The 21,361-nt window shown below is 35.9% G+C and overlaps 1 protein-coding gene across 1 annotated transcript in view; it reads right to left on the bottom strand.

Moving 5' to 3' along the window:
- Window positions 1-2,987: 2,987 nt before the first annotated feature.
- The window catches only part of LOC110450723, a 39,259-nt gene continuing 20,885 nt past the window's right edge, over window positions 2,988-21,361 (bottom strand). The window contains exons 15-16 of the mRNA XM_021498393.1: window positions 16,505-18,967; window positions 2,988-3,457 (exon numbers count right to left, since the gene is read on the bottom strand). Of these exons, the coding sequence (XP_021354068.1) occupies window positions 16,511-18,967 (2,457 nt within the window). The 3' untranslated portion in view covers window positions 2,988-3,457; window positions 16,505-16,510. The remainder of the gene's footprint in view (window positions 3,458-16,504; window positions 18,968-21,361) is intronic.

Genomic DNA, 21,361 nt, shown 5'->3' with positions numbered 1-21,361 from the left:
AGCTTTTCGAATGAAATTTGTCGCCTAATTGAAATATAGTAAACATAGGAAATACGATCCTGTTCTCCCAAATTTATAATGTAATCATGAATCAGCAAAAATAAAACAGCAACAAATTTAAAATACAAACATTATCTAATGGTGAAGTAGAGGTTTCAAATTTACATTCAGTATCATGTAAAATGTATTCAACCCTAAATAAAATACTTTTATACAGAGATATAGTTTATCTCACATTGGGGGTCGACAGACATGCAAGAGGTGGGCATTTTGGCTCAGTTCAAAGAATTCAAACATTAAGACGCCTTGGTGTGTGATAGCTAATGCAAATTGGCAAAACTCACAGGCCAAAACTATCACGAACATTATAAATTTTATGAAGGTTTTTCTCCAATGTTTTGCTACTTGTGTCCGTGATATTATTCAGAGCTGATATGCAGTATTTAGTAACATAAACACAATATCACAATGTTTTCTAACTTTAATAACAAATACACTACTTCTTGAAAATAGCATTGATGTTTAAAACAAATCAGTTTACTAGAACAGAAATCTCACATGGTGTAACCTCATTAGTCCAGTTTGTAACGGATTGGGAAACTCACTGTTGGAGGCTGAAATTCTGGACTAAGGAGATATACCATAATATGTTATCACAGTCAGCATACCATTTTAGACTAGACTTCATTCATTCAACATGTGCATAAATACGGCGTTAATGGTGAACTAGTTTTACCAGTAAAGGGGGTCTAACCCTTGGACATGCACAATAGAATAGCTAAGAAGTCAGAAAAATATTTTGGATATTCACTAATTAAATAACTACGTTAAAAGTGTAACAAGATTCAAACTGACTATACCACAATTCATCAAGTCTTAGTGGATCGTTTGTACCACAAGAGGTAACGGGTAAAACTACTTAATTTGAAGTGTACATCAACATTATTCCTTTACATAACAATACTTTGAGCAGGAATCAAATATACATTGATAAATAAATAAATAGAACAAAAAAAGGCTGAATTTTGCCATTCATTAAGACTCAACTGCAAAATATGCAATAACAAACATTCAGGTACATTGCATCAAAAGTTGTTATCAAGAAACAAAATTGAAATAGGAATCCACATTCCCATGCTATAGAGGTATACAATGGCTATTTCACTGTACATATATCTAACAGTATGACTCATTTTTACAACCCATTTCATCATAATGGCAGTGTTGTCCAATACACCTGGATTACACTTTACAGCTGAAAAAGAAAGTTAAATTAATAGCATCTATGACCTACAAACAAGTACAATGTGCACACAGCCTTATCAAAAGTCGAAATCACAAGAGATATATATTTGTAAAGCTTTTGTGCTGTCTTTACAGCTCCTAAACTAGAATAGGAATTTGTTTATTCTTGAAAAAAGTAAATGGAAACATCAGACTTTATGAAAACAAACAAGCTTTCAGTATTTTCATGTGAAAAATCTTTTTAAGAATAACACAAATAATCTTATTTTTGATTTACCTGTAGAAAAAATATATCTGAAAAACATGTGTATGTGGGACTGTGCCCTGTTTCCATGCACATCACAGGGGTAGTATCATGCAGATTTCAATATCTAAACAAGCTAGTTGTTATAAACTAGCTAACTTTATGAAAACAAACAAGCTTTCAGTATTTTCACATGAAAAATCTTTTAAGAATAACACTAATAATCTTTTTTTAGATTTAGAAAATGTGGGACTATGCCCTGTTTCCATGCACATCACAGCGGGAGTATCATGTAGATTTCCATTTTTAAACAAGCTAGTTTTAAACATGGATACATGGACAGTAAATAGGACCACACAGATTTAATGGTTACACAGGGTTTGTAAATAAACTCCCTTTAACTCATGACACACGCCTGTAATGCTTACGTAACTCAGGTAGGTACTCAATCAAATTTGCATGTCTCTTTTCATAAAACTGTCTAAATACAAATTAAATATTGAACTAATTGTAGAATTACTATCACAAAAGGGCCTTTGAAGAGAATGTCTAAGGAAAATGTATATTCACAGACACATTTTAATTGAGACATTCTGTCTGGCCCTACCTTATACAGTAGAATAACAATTAATTTGTAGGACTTAAGTTTGTTAACTTTAAAAGACTGGGCATGAGACGGTACATATATTACATTGACCTTTCTACACTCCTCCCTGACTACTGTACAGAGGCGGTATACAGTCTGCACCGACCTGTTAGAATGGTCCACACTTTATGTTTTTAGGGTAGTTGTTTCTTTAATACCACTATTAAAGCAGCAATATTATGTTTAATTCACATAACATTATTGATTTTTAAAAATACCTTATGTTGATTTGTGTCTTTTAAACTGATTATGTCTACCTGGTACATCAATATATTTAAAAATAAATAATTCTATAGCACACTTTGAAAAAACTAATCCAACTCCATATTTCATGTAATATACTGAGGTATACACTTGAGATCTCACAGTGCTGTACTTCTACACTCATTCTAGTTTATGGTGAATACAATTGTATAACAAAAACTGAAACCTTACTTAAAATAATCTATTTATTCTACGATCGTGTACTAACATTGATCTTGTGTATATACATACATTCACATCAAGTACGGGTTACTGCATTATTTATAAGATCTATTTAACACTTTTATCACCTGGATTGTTCCGACATAGCTCAGCAATCATATAATTACATTTGTATTTTGAAATATGTAGAAATATTCTCAACTTTTGATGTCAAAAATGTTGTTGTATCACATAGAACTGTATTGTTGTTTTCATGCACGGTCACAATTAATTTTAGAGTTCAACCAAACGATGTTTTAAATGTGGTCCAACTTTATAGATGGTCAGAGTTATATTCCATATGTTTGTGTGAATTTGAGAAATAAACCTTTAACCTTTGTTTTTAAAAATTTACTAGGTAGTGACTTTAAAGCCAACGTATCTTAAAAACTTAAAGACTAGCTTTAATGAATTGTAAACATATACATGTACATTCCTTTATATTTCATTCATTTTCTCAAACTTTCTAAACCAAAAAGCCATCAAAAACAATAGATCTTTACCACAACTGCGTATAATTTGTCAATCATTCCTAGTACATGCGAGGTCACAGTGTCACAAGATTACAGACGGTCGCTTCATCGGATTGTATTACTCGAACCAATATACACTCAATAACAAACAATACAGAAAACGAAAATATTGCATAGGAAATTCAATTTACTGTCCTGGTTGTTCAGGGCACGTATCCATACTTTGGCATGATATGGTAATACTGATCATAGGCTTGGTTCTGGTCTTGTACGTGATTTCAGTTTAGTCAAGGCACACATGTCTGTAACTGTCCAGGTATATAGTAGACTCAAGGTGTCCTCCTTCTACAGGTAACCAATAGATCAAACCCATCCATTTGGTAGCTGTAAAAAAAGAAACAATAATTAATTTTCCAGACTCGTATCCATAGACAAATGTTGTTGATGTGATTTGTAAGATACTTTCTACCTCGGAATACCTTTCATTATGTGACAAAAATGTCATCAAATGCAATCCCGCAGATATTAGATCATCAAGCTCTCAATAAAACACAAATAATTTGATCATCAAGCTCCCAATAAAACACAAATATATTGCTATTTTAAAGGTGTGAAATGATTTGGAAAGCATTTATATATAAGAATGAGCATCTGATAAGTATTGCCTCAATTCCAATGTCATCATAAAACAACAATGAATCACAGGTATTTATAGATTTTCATTTCTGTTGTAAATATTTTTAGAAGAAATTCTGATAGGGAATTATTTCAAAGCTACTGTCACTGTACCCAAAACGACATTTTTTCGTGAAATATTGACGATTTTATTTAGGAAGTTTTGATTAAATTTCTTTTCCAAACAAGCATTTGTTTTAAAAAAGAAAGAGGGGTTTGAAATTGATATCAAAATACATAGCGTAGCATGGAATATAAATTTAGAATGTTTTGATTTCATAATTATTTCTAACCTTAAACTGTCCCTGTGACCATAAACAGCAGCCAATAAAGCACAGATTAATTGACATAAAAGTATCATAGCGTGAAATCTGCATAGTGTGCTGTTACAGGTACACTGACAGTATAGGCCTGAATAACTTTAAGTAACAAGTTACAACTACAGCTATCAAGTCGACTTGGCTTTTAACAGAAAGATCTGAGCACTCGATTCCCAGTATAGAACGCTACAAAGGTCTGCTGCTGTATATATATGGAACATGTTTCCATATGAGGCTCTCTATACACAGACTCTGGAGTGACAACTTGGATTGGGTACTACAGGATGGTAGAACAATCTTTATCGGCCGGGTCAGTCGATCAGGCTGTCACTCACACTTTCAGCTAGGACTTGAGTCCCCACAATATCTGTTTGTTGTCTACCCAATACATTAGGTGTGTTTACATGACCTGGCAAAGTTTACACTCAACACCTTAGAAAACCCAGACACAAAAGCACTCCTTTTCCTTATTCATTTTGTGTTGGTAGATGAGTAAATAATGAATATTAATGCAAGTGGCCTCTTAAAGTGGAAAGTCTAGTTTCACTGTTAGAACAGATAGTGTTAACAACCAGTCTACAATAAGGAATGGATCTCTTCATGCCATATTATCTTGTACAAATACCAACTTTTTGTTATTAACTTTTAACATTTCATGTCTAAATTTTAGGCCAATGAATTTATTGCACAAGGCTAATTATAAACTTTTATAACCTGCAAAGTCTGATTTGCTTTTAAGCAACATGGGCTTGGCTCTGCAGAAAGGTTGATAAATTTAGATACAGTGATTGAGATATATGCAGGTATCCCACTGACTACATTATAACTTAAACAGGGGAGGGGTAGGGACCTGTACCAGCGTATTCTTTACTCATAGTAGTAACTCAGAATCCTCGATCATGACAACTGATATCACACAAATTGCAAACTGATATTCATTACAAGCTCCAGGAATTCTAAAAAGCATGAATCCAAGTAATATGATTTAAAACAATTGATGCAAAAAAAAATCAAAAAAAATCAGAACAATTTTGTAAGAGCATTTGTTGTAAATCTCTCAATCTGGTTCTGTACAATATTAACCTGCCACTTGTAATCCATCTATTCCATCGAAATTGGTTGCTTTGTAGATTCTGTGATTGTTTGTAAAATATCACACTGACTGTCAAATTTCTTATTTCAAATTATACAACTTGATGACTTGTTTCAGAAAAACTCCAGAAAATCTAAAAACTAAATTTTCGAAATTAATTTTGTATTCCTACATTTTCAACTACAGAAAAAACATTGTTCAAACATTGTTTCCCCCCTACATGATGCTGCTGTTGATGTACACTTGTAAGTCTGAAACTTATAAAAGCAGAAAAATTATCTTTATAGACGAAGAAATAATAAAAAAAGAAAAATTCTCAACAACGAGACTTTAGTGCTTTCATCTCGTAAAGAATTAGATATACACATTTCAACCTTTCACTTCTTTAATTAGTTTTTGTTAACCAAACATAGTACATGCAGATAATTTGCTGCACATTTAAAGCAGAATTTTGCAAAAATTTGGAATTCTTAACCTAAACCAAATAGAAAAGTACTTAATGACATAAAACATTACTGTACATGGATGATATCACCTTTATTGTGCAAATCAAATCCGAGCTTGGTCTTTACATAATTTTATTTCAAATTGGTACCATAATTGGAGGTTACATGTGAATCTTACAAAAACAGAAGTTTATACCCCTCTCTAAAGAATACGGAAGTATTATTCTACTGTGATGAACAAATCATAGAAAATACAGATTAACACAAGTACCTAAAATTGTGGTTAGAGGAGTTAATAACATTGAAGAATATGACCAAAAAACAGACGTCACCCAGTCATGTGTTGGGTATGCCGACTATGAAGCAAATTAATGCATGACAGCCTGAAACTGTAGGAGGTATGACATATGACATATTTTACAACACTCTACAACTCGCTGGAGGAACCAGGACTTGTGTACGGAAGAATTTTATTTTTATTTTTGCCCCTAAGCATGAATTTTAGAATCATAGTATAGTTTAAGGCTGATTTATACTATAAATAAACTAAACCTTCCTAATTTTATAACAATTGTGAAATAATATGTTAATCACTGTTTGGTTTGCCTAGATAGTAGTGTTTAGGCAGCCTTAGTTAGGTAGTAAAGCAGAGTACTTGGAGAAAACCCACGTTTGGACAGGTGATCCCAAGGCTTTACATACATGTATCCCATCAGGGAATGAAACACCTCCGTGTCACCATGCAACCACCCATCTTTTACATCACTGAAACCTTCCTCCAAAGTCCAATCAATATGGTATTGAGTTGCTTTTCAACTCACCATGTTGTTTCTGTATCTACTGACAAACACTAATTTTTTTTTAATTTCTTAATTGATTCATTATACCCCTGCCATAAAATGGGGGGGGGGCAGGCATAGTGTTGCCCATGTCAGTCGATCCTGTCCCGTCCCGTACAGTCAAACATCAAACACTGAAACTAATTTCACATGGTGACAGGAGCATTCATGTCTTACATACATTTTCTATTTTTTTTTTTTTTTATTGTTATACAGTTGCACCATTATTATACCATAGGTTGAACATTTCGAGATTAGTTAAAAGCCCTATTAAGATCAAAGGCAGACCTGTTTTGATATTTTATTATTTATGAGTCTGTATCCGACAACAACAATAATTTTATACTAGATACACAGAAGGAGCTAACTATACCAGATACATAGTTAAGGAGCTGGGGCACTTTGAAATGTAAATCACATCATTTTATGGGATTTCAAGTAGAATCATGAAATCTTCCGGAAAAAAAGGACAAGTATTACCATGTGACCTTTTGACCTTTCGTTATACCTGTATATAATATACACACTCATGTAGACTAAGCTATAAAGGATGTAAACCTTCTGTCAAGATTCTGTAAAATAAATTGAGAACAAATCATGAAATCTTTGAACTTTTGAATTTCTCAGGTTATTGCTTTTACTCGATTAGATGTGATCTTGTACATGATCTACTTATGGTGACTACACATGGTTCCTTTACTGGTGACAGAACAAACTGAAAATAGGTACAAATTGTTATGTCTCCATGGTTGGTTTTCTTTAATGTTTAAAGAGATTTTGGGAGGACAATCTTTTAAGCAGACACAGGTTGTCATTTAAGTATATAGGCACTTGCCGAACATTACACCACTAAGGTGTCTTGTCATTTTTATGCTGGATAAAAACCATGACAAAGTTTGTTATATTTTAGATGCCTATCACCAATGTAATCTTATCATACTTTAGTCAACTATTATAGTATTAGTGACCAGAGACAGCTCAGCAGGTAGAGCATTTTGTTATTGAGTTTTAGAGCCTTGGATTGAATTATAGTATGGCCGCAGCGTTAGTTCCCTGGTTTTCACTGTTTCACCATCACCTGTGATGAGTTAATGGCAAGGTACATTTTTGTAATGGAATTTTGTTTTGATAAGTAGAACAAGACTGGTTATATGCCGACAAGCAGGTACTACCAGCTTCCATCTAGAGGGTTTTGGGTTTGAATCTCAATCTGGTTGTGCATTTTCCCTCTCCTGTAACATTTGGCGCCCAGCAAAATATGCTCATGGAATTTGGTACAGTGTCTCATGTGTCTTCATGGTTGAAGATATTTGTTATGGGAAGGAGGGATGTAGTGGAACTGGGCGGAGTGGATCGCTAGAGATTGGGTATAAGTCTCTCGAATGGTTAGAGCATCCGTCTATAGTTTGGAGGGTTTCCGGTTTGAATCCTATAGTCTGGCAATGCGTTTCACTTTAAGAAAACCTGATCAATGTTACAAATTTTTTCCCAGAAAAATAGATGTGATTTTGTGATAAAAATGTCTGATGTGTTTATAAAATGATTATATTTATGGCTGAATAATGGATTGGGCCACTTTCGAACAGTATAATTTCATGTAGTTGTCATTTTATTTTTTTCTCTACAATGTGTGGAGCTTTGATGTATAAGTTGTATGGCTAGCAGATAAGATTGTGTCATATCTCACAAGAAAAGCCTGGCAGTGTAATAATTAGCCAAACAATGTCACTGAAGCGTGTCATTGATCCAACGTCTACCTGATACTACTTGTCGGGAGGGTCACTGTATATCAATTTAAAGTTCATGCAAATTAGTCAGGAAAATTAGACAAAAGATAGCTTTACAATTAAACGGTGATTTTTCATTGCGCTAATATAATCTTCATTACTTGGTGTGATTTGTGCCACGCTTCGTACAGTCGGAGACCATTGTTATGAAATTCAAACACATTTATTAACATGTATGATATTTTCAAAGGAAACTGTAATGTATATGTCTCAATTATAAAACTAAAGAAATGTTGGTTGGTAAAAGGTTGATAGAGTTGAAGTAATCTCAACTGACTTGTATTGAGGCATAAATGGTGGTCCGATACCATGTGACAGGGAACACGCCTGTTGCATGACTGGACCATGTGTATCTCAGCTGGTACACGTTAATCAGCTACCACCTTAGTTCTTCAACCTCATACATGGAGATGCTAGATTGTTTTTATTTGTTTGATAAAATTGAATATTATTAAGAGTTCATTGTTTTGACACTCTGGATACATAATCGTCATAGGATTAATACTTTTATGTCTGTCATTGCTGATTGTAAGGGTATAATTTCATTGGAGATGTAAATATAATCAAAAGCCCAGTTGAAAATAGGGTATCAATACCGGTAGATTAAGGAAGTTGTGTGCAGGATGAATTGTTAAATAATAATAATTTGAGGTTCTTATATACCGTTTTATCACAACCGAGTTCGTAGATTGTCTCAAAGCAGTTCACAAATTATTATCCGTGGTTATAGGGCCTTTGCAACCAGCCAATACCTTTCTCAACTCCCTGGGGAGCATACAGCCGGAGCTGCCATTTCGGCGCTAACAGCTAGCATTCAACAAGCCTAGTACTGCCCAACCCCATATTCATTTACAGCTGAGTAGACTGGAACAAGTGGAGTAAAGTATCTTGCTCAAAGATACAACACAGTGCCGTGCCGTGACTCGGACAGTGCCCTGCCGTGACTCGGACAGTGCCGTGCCGTGACTCAAACCTGCAACCCTTTGGGGTCATGAGCCCAGCATCCTACCACTAAACTACCGTGCCTCCGACCTAAATACCAAATAAGGGTTTTAAAACAAGGCAATATTGCAAGCAATCCATGCATGAACAAACATGCCACAACTCAGTCTACAGCAGGGCATATTAGACCCCATTTCAGGTCAATTAGGTAACTACAAAGTCACTTGAATAGAGTTTAATTTCTCTTGAAGTAAAGAAGGAACATATCAGCACTTAACCCTTCACCACTGTAGACCATAATGGACTTGTACCCAGATAAATGTATGGTAGAGTCTACTAAAGTTACCTAGGGGTGAAAGGGTTAATGGAGTTATTCATAAATACAACTTTACAAAGAGAAGCCTGTGCACTTTGTTGACTGCAAGCCAAATGTCAAGGTCATAAGGTCACTTAGTTTAAGTATTTTGGTACCTCAGTAACTAGTCATACTTGTAATTATACTTACATGTTACCACTGGATGGTTCAGTTATTACATAGTAATTATACAGTAGTTACAGATAATTACATACAAGTAAAGTTTTACTTTTCCTCGTGTACTATTCTGACAAATTGGAGGGGAATAGTTTCCATGAATGTAAAGGTTATATACCTATTTGTTTTTGTTTTCCAATTTCTCGACAGGTAAATAATTCATATTGCAATTAATCATTAGAAAACATGAAAGGGTTCCTGATAATTATTGATGACTACAGCTACACAACAACAGATTGGAGTTTCACACTAGATTGTCTTGAGTGGTATTGAATTTGGTCCTCAGAGTATTAGTTCACAAGAAGCCCAGTACTGCATGTATATCCAATGACATATGTGTCCATAAAGCTCAGCTTGTTTATAGCACGGGGACTGTTTCTCAGGTAAGCACGCAGCAAGCGCTGAAGTATGCCTATAATTAGCTTTTGTTACAGAGCCCTTTCAGAAGTTGTTGATAGGGTACACGTTTTGCCCTTTATCGTTTACAAATTCCAGTGAAAGTGTTGTAATTGTATCAGCTATTTTCGGATGATTAAAGGTCAACAAATTGTTTTTTTCCTAACAATCAACAGCATTTGTATCCAGACAATACAGTATTGATAACGAACAGATCTGGTACTGACAGGGGTATAGCTTTATTGTTTAGAACTATGGTAGATATATATTATGATGTTCTATACACTACAGAACCTTCCTTAGTTTGGCTGTGGCACATATTGTTATGCAGATATTGATCAGTACATGTACATATATCACTGATACAACATAGCGACCCCAATATTTTACCTCTCAGTACAGTTGTACTCTATTGATCGAGTTCAAACTGAATGAACATTGCATTAGTCTCTTAATTATTATATACGCTGATCATTTACAAGTAATCTATGACTTTTTTTTTCTTTGCTGTTGTATCAAGGATTTATAAAATCTAATACCAAAATAATTTTAATACATAGGAGCCTTTAAAATACACATGTGGTCTCCTAAATCACAAAAGAAGAAAAAGTGCACACAGAAAATTAAAAAAAAAAGACTTAGAGGAAATGAAATAACAACAGTGTATTGAAACTGACAAAACTGACGCATGTTTCTCAAATATATAATTAGCCATTTCAAAGTGATAAGAATATACTGACCACACCTAAAGTGATATATCACATGAACCGAGACCCTTCCCAATTAATATGATTACATGAATACGCTAACTACTCCCAAAAGATAAGAATATACATAGAGCACTATAAAGTGACATGAATAAACAGCTATTTCTAAGTGAAATGAATTAACAGAGGCAAATCCAAATGGCATTAATACACAGACCCTTTCAAGAGGCATGAACATCCCATCAAAGAAATATGAATAATAAATCTTCTTTTTATAAGATATGAGTGCAGGCTCCCACTAAGTGATATGAATACACAGACCCATTTAAGAAACATGAATAGACAGATCTATCCAAGAGACATGAATACACAGATCTATCAAAGAGACATGAATACACAGACCTATTCAAGAGACATGAATACACAGATCTATCAAAGAGACAAGAATACACAGACCTATCAAAGTGACATGAATACACAAACCTATCAAAGTGACATGAATACACAAACCTATCAAAGAGACATGAATATACAGATCTATCCAAGAGACAAGAATACACAGACCTATCAAAGTGACATGAATACACAGACCTATCAAAGAGACATGAATACACAGACCTATCNGACCCATTTAAGAAACATGAATACACAGATCTATCAAAGAGACATGAATACACAGATCTATCAAAGAGACATGAATACACAGACCTATTCAAGAGACATGAATACACAGATCTATCCAAGAGACATGAATACAAAGACCTATCAAAGAGACATGAATACACAGACCTATCAAAGAGACATGAATACACAAACATATCAAAGAGACATGAATACACAAACATATCAAAGTGACATGAATACACAAACATATCAAAGAGACATGAATACACAGACCTATCAAAGTGACATGAATACACAGATATATCAAAGAGACATGAATACACAGACCTATCAAAGAGACATGAATACACAGACCTATCCAAGAGACATAAATACACAGACCTATCAAAGAGACATGAATACACAGACCTATCAAAGTGACATGAATACACAGACCTATCAAAGAGACATGAATACACAGACCTATCAAAGAGACAAGAATACACAGACCTATTCAAGAAACATGAATACACAGACCTATCCAAGAGACATGAATACACAGACCTATCCAAGAGACATAAATACACAGACCTATCAAAGTGACATGAATACACAGATATATCAAAGAGACATGAATACACAGACCTATCCAAGGGACATGAATACACCGACCTATCAAAGAGACATGAATACACAGACCTATCAAAGTGACATGACTAGACAGACCTATCAAAGTGACATGACTAGACAGACCTATCAAAGTGACATGAAGACACAGACCTATCAAAGAGACATCAATACACAGACCTATCCAAGAGATATGAATACACAGACCTATCAAAGAGACAAGAATACACAGACCTAATCAAGAAACATAGTTACACACACCTATCAAAGTGACATGAATACACAGGTCTATCAAAGAGACATGAATACACATTCAAGAGACATGAATACACAGATCTATCAAAGTGACATGAATACACAGATCTATCCAAGAGACATGAATACACAGACCTATCCAAGATACATGAATACACAGACCTATCAACGTGACATGAATACACAGACCTATCAAAGTGACATGACTAGACAGACCTATCAAAGTGACATGACTAGACAGACCTATCAAAGTGACATGACTAGACAGACCTATCAAAGTGACATGAATAGACAGACCTATAAAAGTGACATGAATACACAGACCAGATCTATCAAAGAGACATGAATACACAGATCTGTGTAAAGAGACATGAATACACAAACATATCAAAGAGACATGAATACACAAACCTATCAAAGAGACATGAATACACTGACCTATCAAAGTGACATGAATAGACAGACCTATAAAAGTGACATGAATAGACAGACCTATCAAAAAGTGACATGAATACACAGACCTATCCAAGAGATATGAATACACAGACCTATCAAAGAGACATGAATCCACAGACCTATCAAAGTGACATGACTAGACAGACCTATCAAAGTGACATGAAGACACAGACCTATCAAAGAGACATCAATACACAGACCTATCCAAGAGACAAGAATACACAGACCTATTCAAGAAACATGAATACACAGACCTATCCAAGAGATATGAATACACAGACCTATCAAAGAGACAAGAATACACAGACCTATGCAAGAAACATGAATACACAGACCTATCAAAGTGACATGAATAGACAGACCTATCAAAGTGACATGAATACACAGACCTATCCAAGAGATATGAATACACAGACCTATCAAAGTGACATGAATACACAGACCTATCAAAGAGACATGAATACACAGACCTATCAAAGAGACATGAATACACATACCTATCCAAGAGACAAGAATACACAGACCTATCCAAGAGACAAGAATACACAGACCTATTCAAGAAACATGAATACACAGACCTATCCAAGAGACAGGAATACACAGACCTATCCAAGAGAAATAAATACACAGACCTATCAAAGTGACATGAATACACAGACCTATCAAAGTGACATGAATAGACAGACCTATCAAAGTGACATGAATAGACAGACTGTTCCAAGTGAGATGATCACAGACACACACACCCTTCTAAATGATATAATAATATAAACCATTACCAAGTGACATTAATCAAATTACACAAAGACTCATCCAAGTGATATGAAATATATATATATGTAAGAACCATAAAACTTTTCTCTTTTTTTTTTTAGTCAAAACTCTGAAAGTGATTTGTAATGGTTCAGATATGTTTGAATAATCTTTGAAATGTGTATTATACTACTGCATTCATAATAGAGTTCATTGCTACTTACCAAACCGGAGGCATAGTCCTTGCCTATATGCCATTTTTGAACATTTTAACAAGTTGACATACTTTTGCTTTGTTATTTTAGCTCTAGAAAACATATTCAAAGGTAAAAAGTGACAGGACAAAATATCTTCTTTGGCTATATATATATATATTATATATATATATTTAACTGTAAACCAGAAATTGATGACACATCTAATGATTAGAAACAATTGTGCAGGGTTTTAGCAATTCATTTGAAGTAATTAGATTCATGTATATTACTGTATAGGATATATTTTTGGAAATAAATCTGATTTTTTTAATCATCATTTTCATTCTGAAGTTTTAAATGAAAGAAAACAGTATAAAATCATTGAACATGTATATAAGTTAATATTTGAAGCTACAGTTTAACAGGTGATTATGAATTACAAGATAACATCTGAGTATCAGGTTTGCATTTTGAGTTAATTTAAAACCTTTTGTCCAAGTTTAAAGTTAATTCAATTAATCAAAGCCTGACATAAGATATGTATTATAACATTACACTAGTCCGTGACATGTATATTAGATATTTCTTCTGTTTGAAGGTGATCAGGAGTTACTCTAGCCAATATATGCTGGTGTGCCAGTGTGCTAGTTGGGAACTTTCCAATTATACCATCTGACCTGTGCTATATAAGGTGCTATAGCCTGGTAAGGAGAGCCGTTCAATATCAGGTAACCCTGCTCCATGGCTACTGGTTTATGTTGTCAGTGCATGTATAAAGAGCCTGAATGGCAGTTTGCAGATAATCTGCTTTCTATTATAAAGAGATTTGTGTGTGTTTACATACACCAAAATATACCGTGACGCACAGCCTGCCTGCCCGCCATCGATTTGAGTCTAATCGAAAATGTTGTAATTCACTTAACTGTCTAAGGAGTATAGAGTTCTAAAAGTGTACACGTATAAAAAGGTAAATGATATAACTCTATCAAACGTTTCTTCCCACCTCTCCAGTACACTGTCTACCTAGCATAGACCACTGGCTCTATAAACACGGATGGCATGTTGGAATTCAACTCCTTATCAAAAGAGTTTTTTATGTGGCAAAAGGATTTAAGTGCTAAAAAGTCTATTAAACAAGATCGCATCAGCTTTAAAGGACACATATAAATTGTCTATGCCTTGTCATTATTCCTTATTCAGTCTACGGAGTGTATAATAGAATGGTAATACCCTAAACTAATCACATAAAAGGAGGACCACATCTATATTGATTTGCCATTTAAATTATGTCTTTATACCCAATTGCAAGCAGAGCATTAAAGTTCTGAGCCATAAAACTTAATGCAGATCACTTTAGTAGCTAGCTCCTGAAGTTTTCTCTTCTTATTTACTAATAGGCTGGAAAACAGTTTTCTGCCTCATAACTATATCCTGTTGTTTTGTTAATGAGAATGTTTTTTTCTTCATTTGATTTTCTATAGCACAAGCAGGATTTTAGTGAACTGGTTCACCATTAATGAAATTTTATAAGAATTTCTTTTTCAACAGTAACAAAAGGTCCAATTTGCTTAAAAACTGCACAACTGATTTAACTGAATTTTTTCCCCAAATCTTGTTACATACATGTATATATAAATAGGGTGGTCAAAATAGAAGAACAATTTCTAAATCTGGTTACAGCTGCATAAAACATGACATTTACAATTGTATGACAAAAAACCATGGTAGTTAGAAATATCATTTTGTGATCTCTTGTGACCTCATGATCAGCCACATGTATAAGTAACTCATAAAACACCACTGTGTGAAGTTTCAGCACTGACAATGCAAGAGAACTGAAAATCTATTTGTTGTAACATTGACAATTAAAGCACTGTTTACCTAATAACATTCAACATTAATCCCAGCAGTTTAAATGTTATTAAAGTTTGTGAACAGACTTTATTCCTATCAAAGAAACTTCAAAGCAAAAATTGTAAAAAAATCAATAGCTATTAAGTAACATGACATTAAACTATGACTTATTCTAACTAGTATACTAATATATATATATATAATCTATTTATGGGTAAGTAACAAACTAAGAAGAAGAACAATCATTATTACTAGCATTGTATCTTAAGTGTTGGTTTTAATAAACTTGAATCTGTACACATGCAATCTAAAATTCTGAAATTATAATTTCTTGGCTATAACCTTGAAGATCCCATGTCCTCCTGATAATATGAAATGAAAATAATAATAATAATATTTTGAGGTTTTTATATACAGTTTTATCACAACCTTGTTCGAAGGTCGTCTCAAAGCGGTTCACAATTTATTATCCATGGTAAGAGGGCCTTTGCAACCAGCCAATATCTTTCTCAACTCTCAGCTGGGGAGCATACAGCCGGTGCTGCCATTTCGGCACTCACAGCTAATATTCAACAGTTCTAGCACTGCCCAACCACGTACACATTTACAGCTGAGTAGACTGGAACAAGCGGAGTAAAGTATCTTGCTCAAAGATACAACACAGCTAGTGCCGTGCCGTGACACGAACCCGCACCCCTTCGGTCACGAGCACGGCGTCCTACCACTAGACAGCTACCGTACCTCGGAAAACTTAAATAAGTTAATTTAAAATATATAAATTTGTTGAAATTGAAAAAATTGAAATTGAAATTGAAGCCTAGCTGTCACCAATTTTTACATGTCAAAATGTTCAACAAACTATATAGATGTTTGAGAAACGCCTAACATCTGAAGATGCATGAATGTGAAAATATAACTGAATGGTCAATGTGGAATGATAAATATTTACCTGAATTCAACCAGCCTCTTCCGGTAGCTGTTTGATGGGTCCCCACAATCTGTCAGCATCTAAAGGCTGTCCAAAGGGCAGATGTCCACCCATCTTCTGTCCTTGTGAACCCTTATCCACAGAATGGAGTGATTCTCTGAGCAGTCTCTGCGTCTCCTTAATTACAACATGTGGGTCTAATGTGCCATTAGCAGTCCGGAGAGTGATATCACTGAAGGGAAACACCAAACACATGTCCCCTACTCTAGAACATGGACCTTTTGATCTAAGTCCATTGGAGTTCACACTTTGCTTAGTGCTCACACCAAGTCGTGAATTTTGGCTCTTTCGAAAAGGGGGAGCTATTTGTCGTTCTGCATTTCGAGTTAATCGCCGAGGAACTGGTGAAGTTGACACATAAAGTTGAGACCTTGAACCCTGAACAGCATTGTTGTTGCCCTGAGCATTGCTGTCCCTGCGAACAGGTGTCTCACGACTTGATCGGGGTGTGGAGTACCGGATAGCTGAACGTGTCTGATACATTGAATTTCTGCGGAAATTCTTGTCTCCAGCACCCTTATATCTCCCACTATTGCGATACTGCTGTTGAGAATTTGTCATCCCAGATGCTGCAATCTTCTTAAGTGTATTTGATGTTTCGTTGGGCCGGAGAGATTTGATGTTGTAGATATTATCCCTGCGACCAAACAATGGACTCTGGTCCCCTCTGTGTGAGATTTGGTCCTGGTCCACCTTCTGGTGTATTAAGTTGTTAGTCTGCAATCTCTGAGGCAACAACTTGCCATTCCTCCTAATCTCTGGCTTTGACATCAAGTCTGAATTTTCATGACTAGAATTAGAGTAACTTGATATACCACTGTCAGAGGTATAAGAACTCTTTGTTGAGCTCTTTTCTGTAAGAGTCTGTGATCCCTGTTGGTAGTCTGCCCTTCTTACTACAGACGACATAGTAGCAGACCTCTCCATCATGGAGTGTACAGGTACAATGGCAGCATGGACGGCACTTCCTTTCGCAATACTGTTATTGTATTCCTGATACTCCTCAGACTTAGTCCGACCATCCCTACTGACCAACCTTCGACTACATGCAGTGGCGGACCGCTCAGACATCATACCCATTGTCCTCTGCCTTTCCATCGGGCTCCCTTCTTCTGCCCCCTCAAGTTTATCACTGTCTGCACTGGAGATCCCAGAGCTTGCACTGCTAGGTCGACCATCATCTCCTGGAGTGGCGAGCGGTAAACCAAAACACATGTTCTCTTCATGTTTAGACTCTGGCACTTCGTTGATAAAATATGCACTTTCTTGTACAGCTGTTTGCTGTTTGTTCAATGAAGACAAGTTTTTTTGGAAGGATGTAGACTTTCTAAGAGTAGTTTTTCTTTGACTCGTATGACTCATAGATGAGTGACGATCATACGGGTCTGTTGCTCGGCTTCGACTGAGAAGCTTTTTAAGAGCGTCTCCACCTCTCTCCAAATCGTTCTCCTTGTAATTCAATAGCTTCATCAGGTCATGAAGCAATGGTTTCTTAACATGGAGATCAGCTTGGCAGTCAAAGCTGAGTGCTGGGCTAAAATTCACTTCTAATAACCATGGTTTTAAATTGTCATCAATAAGGACGTCAAATCCATAAAGTTCAAAGCAGTTGTCACATTTTGGCACTTGCGGAGCTTGAACAAGTAAGGTCAGAATGATGATGTTGACGACTCTCGTCCACAATGTACTGTCATTGATTCTATGTTGGTGAAAGTACTGTCGTAACTGTGTGATAGTCCACTTACATCCAGGTCCCACACACTCCTTGTCCAATGCATATCCAGGACTATGTTTGTTTATGGAAGTGTTGGTAAGATGAGCAAAGACATTATTTAAGGCATTTAAGTCATACTTCTCTGTTCCAAACCTCACAAGACCCTCCTCAAATATGTAGATGTTCAGGGGATAAAAGGATGGCACTGCTACATACACCCTGATATCAAACTTATATCCTCCGATCAGAAAAGGGTTGGGGATGTACTGCTGAACCACAGCGTTGCAGTCATACTGCAGATCGGAGATGTCACGGAACAGAAATATCCCTCGGCCACGGGACAGGTCTGCTGGCTTACAAATCCAAAGTAGATGTTTGGAGTCGGAACACTGTTGTTTTAACTTTCCATATTCTGCAACAAATCTTGTATAGTCATTAGGAAGATTAAAAGCTATGGGACTGAAATTATACACCCCTGCCCCATGCACACCTTTCATTCGCTTTAAATTGCGTGCCAGACAATCTTTTTTGGTGATGCCAGTTGACTTTGGGTAGTGGTTCAATCGTTGCCAGGGATAGATTTGATCATAATCACAATTGCGGAAACGTGACGTACGCCACCATAAGTTCCATTCATGTTCCTCCTGTTCATCTTCATCAAACTCGATCCAGCCTCTCTCCAAGAACACCTGCCGCAGGAGTTCTGGGCCCTGACCATGATCGTTGAGTCGAAATATCAACCTGTTGTTTTGTCCCATTTTCCCCGACATGGTCAGGACAAGGTCAACCAAGGTCACACGTCACATTTCCAGCAATTATAGTCCAGACTCCTGCTGCTTCCCATAATATCTCCTCCTAATGAACAAAAAGAGGTTAACTTTAAATATCCAATACACATGTCTACTCTTTAAAAGTGCTTTGGGATTGGGTGCATCAGTTTGGAAATATGTAATATTTAAGTTTTACTTTAGATGCAAACAATGTACGCATTACACATGTCACAACGTTTCAAGACCAACTGGTCCCTTTAAATTTGTCAAGCTACGACTATTGGTCTTGAAATGTTGCGACACGTGTATAAATACATGCATACATTGTTTGTGTATAAAATAAAACTTTGATATATTACTTTTTTCTCTCTTCTATCCTAAAACTGTATTATCTGAATGGCCTCCCTTATAGATAGACAGCAGTAAATTTATCTTGTAATCACCCTAACAGACCTTTATGTGTTGCCATGTCTGTTTAACTTTAAACAAACAAAAACATTTCTAACAGTCTTGCAGAGATACTTTAATAATTTTTGCTTCTAATTTATGTTACAATCTTCAAACACTGGAAAATTTCAATATTTGTCAATTTTGCTATGTCAATTATAACAATGGTGTCACCTTACATCATCGGGGATTCCTGTATGTTGATGTTATCTCACTGATTTTACACAATTAAAACAATGAAAATGGGTTGGTCGAAACTTCCTCGTGTTTACTTACAGATAAATCTATTTTTTGGTTTACAATACATACTGCAATACAAATACTACAGAAGAATTGACAGCTTAATAAACACATACCATTGTCCTCTATTTGCGTTCGGGCTAGGCATTCAATGTATGAGCCTATGAGGTATTTTTCAGATAAGAGTATCATAACACCAGGTATTTTTTACATTAGTCTGAATTGGATTCATGAAAATCAAAAGGATATCCTTACAGGTTTCAATGATTTAAAATGATTCAGGGCTGCCATAAACCAAGAAGTTGTTTGCTAAGTCTACTCTGATAGCTCTTTTTCTACTTTGTTACTCCACCTTCTGATAGCTCTACAGCAAACGTCCCTGCAGGTAGGGCTTAACAGTTGTACCTGCTGCCCCCATTGCATGATCGTACGAGGCAACTAAATTTGGGATCTTATCTTTTCTCTTCTTTCTAAACAACTTTCTTCTTCTTAATGTCTCCCTTGACAATGCCTCACTTTTGGCCTTTAGTTGAGCGTTCACCCCTATGAGGAAGGCTTTGGGTTCTGTCCCCAGGCCGAGACATATACCAGAGTCTGTAAAAATGGTAGTTTCTACTCCTGCTTAACGCTCAGCAATTTAGAAGTGGGACTGGTTCGCCCGTTGTCAGTATACTGTGACCGGGTGGGATGTCCTGCTGGGTGTCTTCGGCACATTGTTTCAGTGAGGTAGCACTAAAGAGTCGGCATCAGTTCCGCGCTATCACAAGGAGACAAATATGAACATATCTCAGCCTCCCAAAACATGCATGCATACACTTCACGTATGCATCTTGCAGACAGGGGAGGCCGTCCTTAAATGACCATAGCTGTTGATAGGACGTTGAACAATGCTAAACCAAGCCAAACCAAACTCTACAGCAAACAATGTTAGTTTGTTTGTTTGCATAGTGTTTTATGTCTGATCAACAGCTAAGGTCATTTAAGGATGTGCCTCCCTGTGTTTAATGTACATGTGTGCATGTGATGTGTATATGTGTGCTTGAGGCAGGGTATGTTGGGTGTATTTGCCTCCTTGTGGTAGCACGGATCTGATGCCGACTTTATAGTGCTACCTCACTGAAATACCATGATGAGTGCCCCCAACACAGTATTTCACATGGTCACATTATACTGACAAAGTTGTTGCATTTACCCTAAATGCTGAACATTAAGCAGGAAATAAAAAACACCATTTTTAAGGACTTTGGTATGTCACTGGCCTTGTTATATTATACATAACATTATATTAATGGGCGGATTGGTTGAGTGGTTAACACTCCGGCCTTCCATGCAGGCGGCCGTGGTTCGATCCCCAAAGTCGTTGTATGCATGGATATTTAGAGAAAATGTTTTTCTCCTGCCCACACAACTCCAACAACCTATGTGGAGTATAAATTGGTCTTGGGTGGATGTTGTGGTATCTGTGCTGTAGCATTCAAGTGAGGTGGCACTATAAATGATGCCTTTGGAAGCACGGTCCCACTACAAACAGAACACATCTCCAGCACACACGCAGGCATACACACATAGGGAGATATTAGCCAGGTGGCATAGGACTAGTAGTTAGCGCCTGATAAGGCAGCTTCTGCAAATTCCTCAAAAATGTAT

This window comes from Mizuhopecten yessoensis, unplaced genomic scaffold (genome assembly GCF_002113885.1).
Source record: "Mizuhopecten yessoensis strain PY_sf001 unplaced genomic scaffold, ASM211388v2 scaffold5459, whole genome shotgun sequence".
NCBI lineage: Eukaryota > Metazoa > Mollusca > Bivalvia > Pectinida > Pectinidae > Mizuhopecten > Mizuhopecten yessoensis.
Note: the sequence above shows the minus strand (reverse complement) of the source record. Positions and strands in the feature narration are given on the sequence as shown.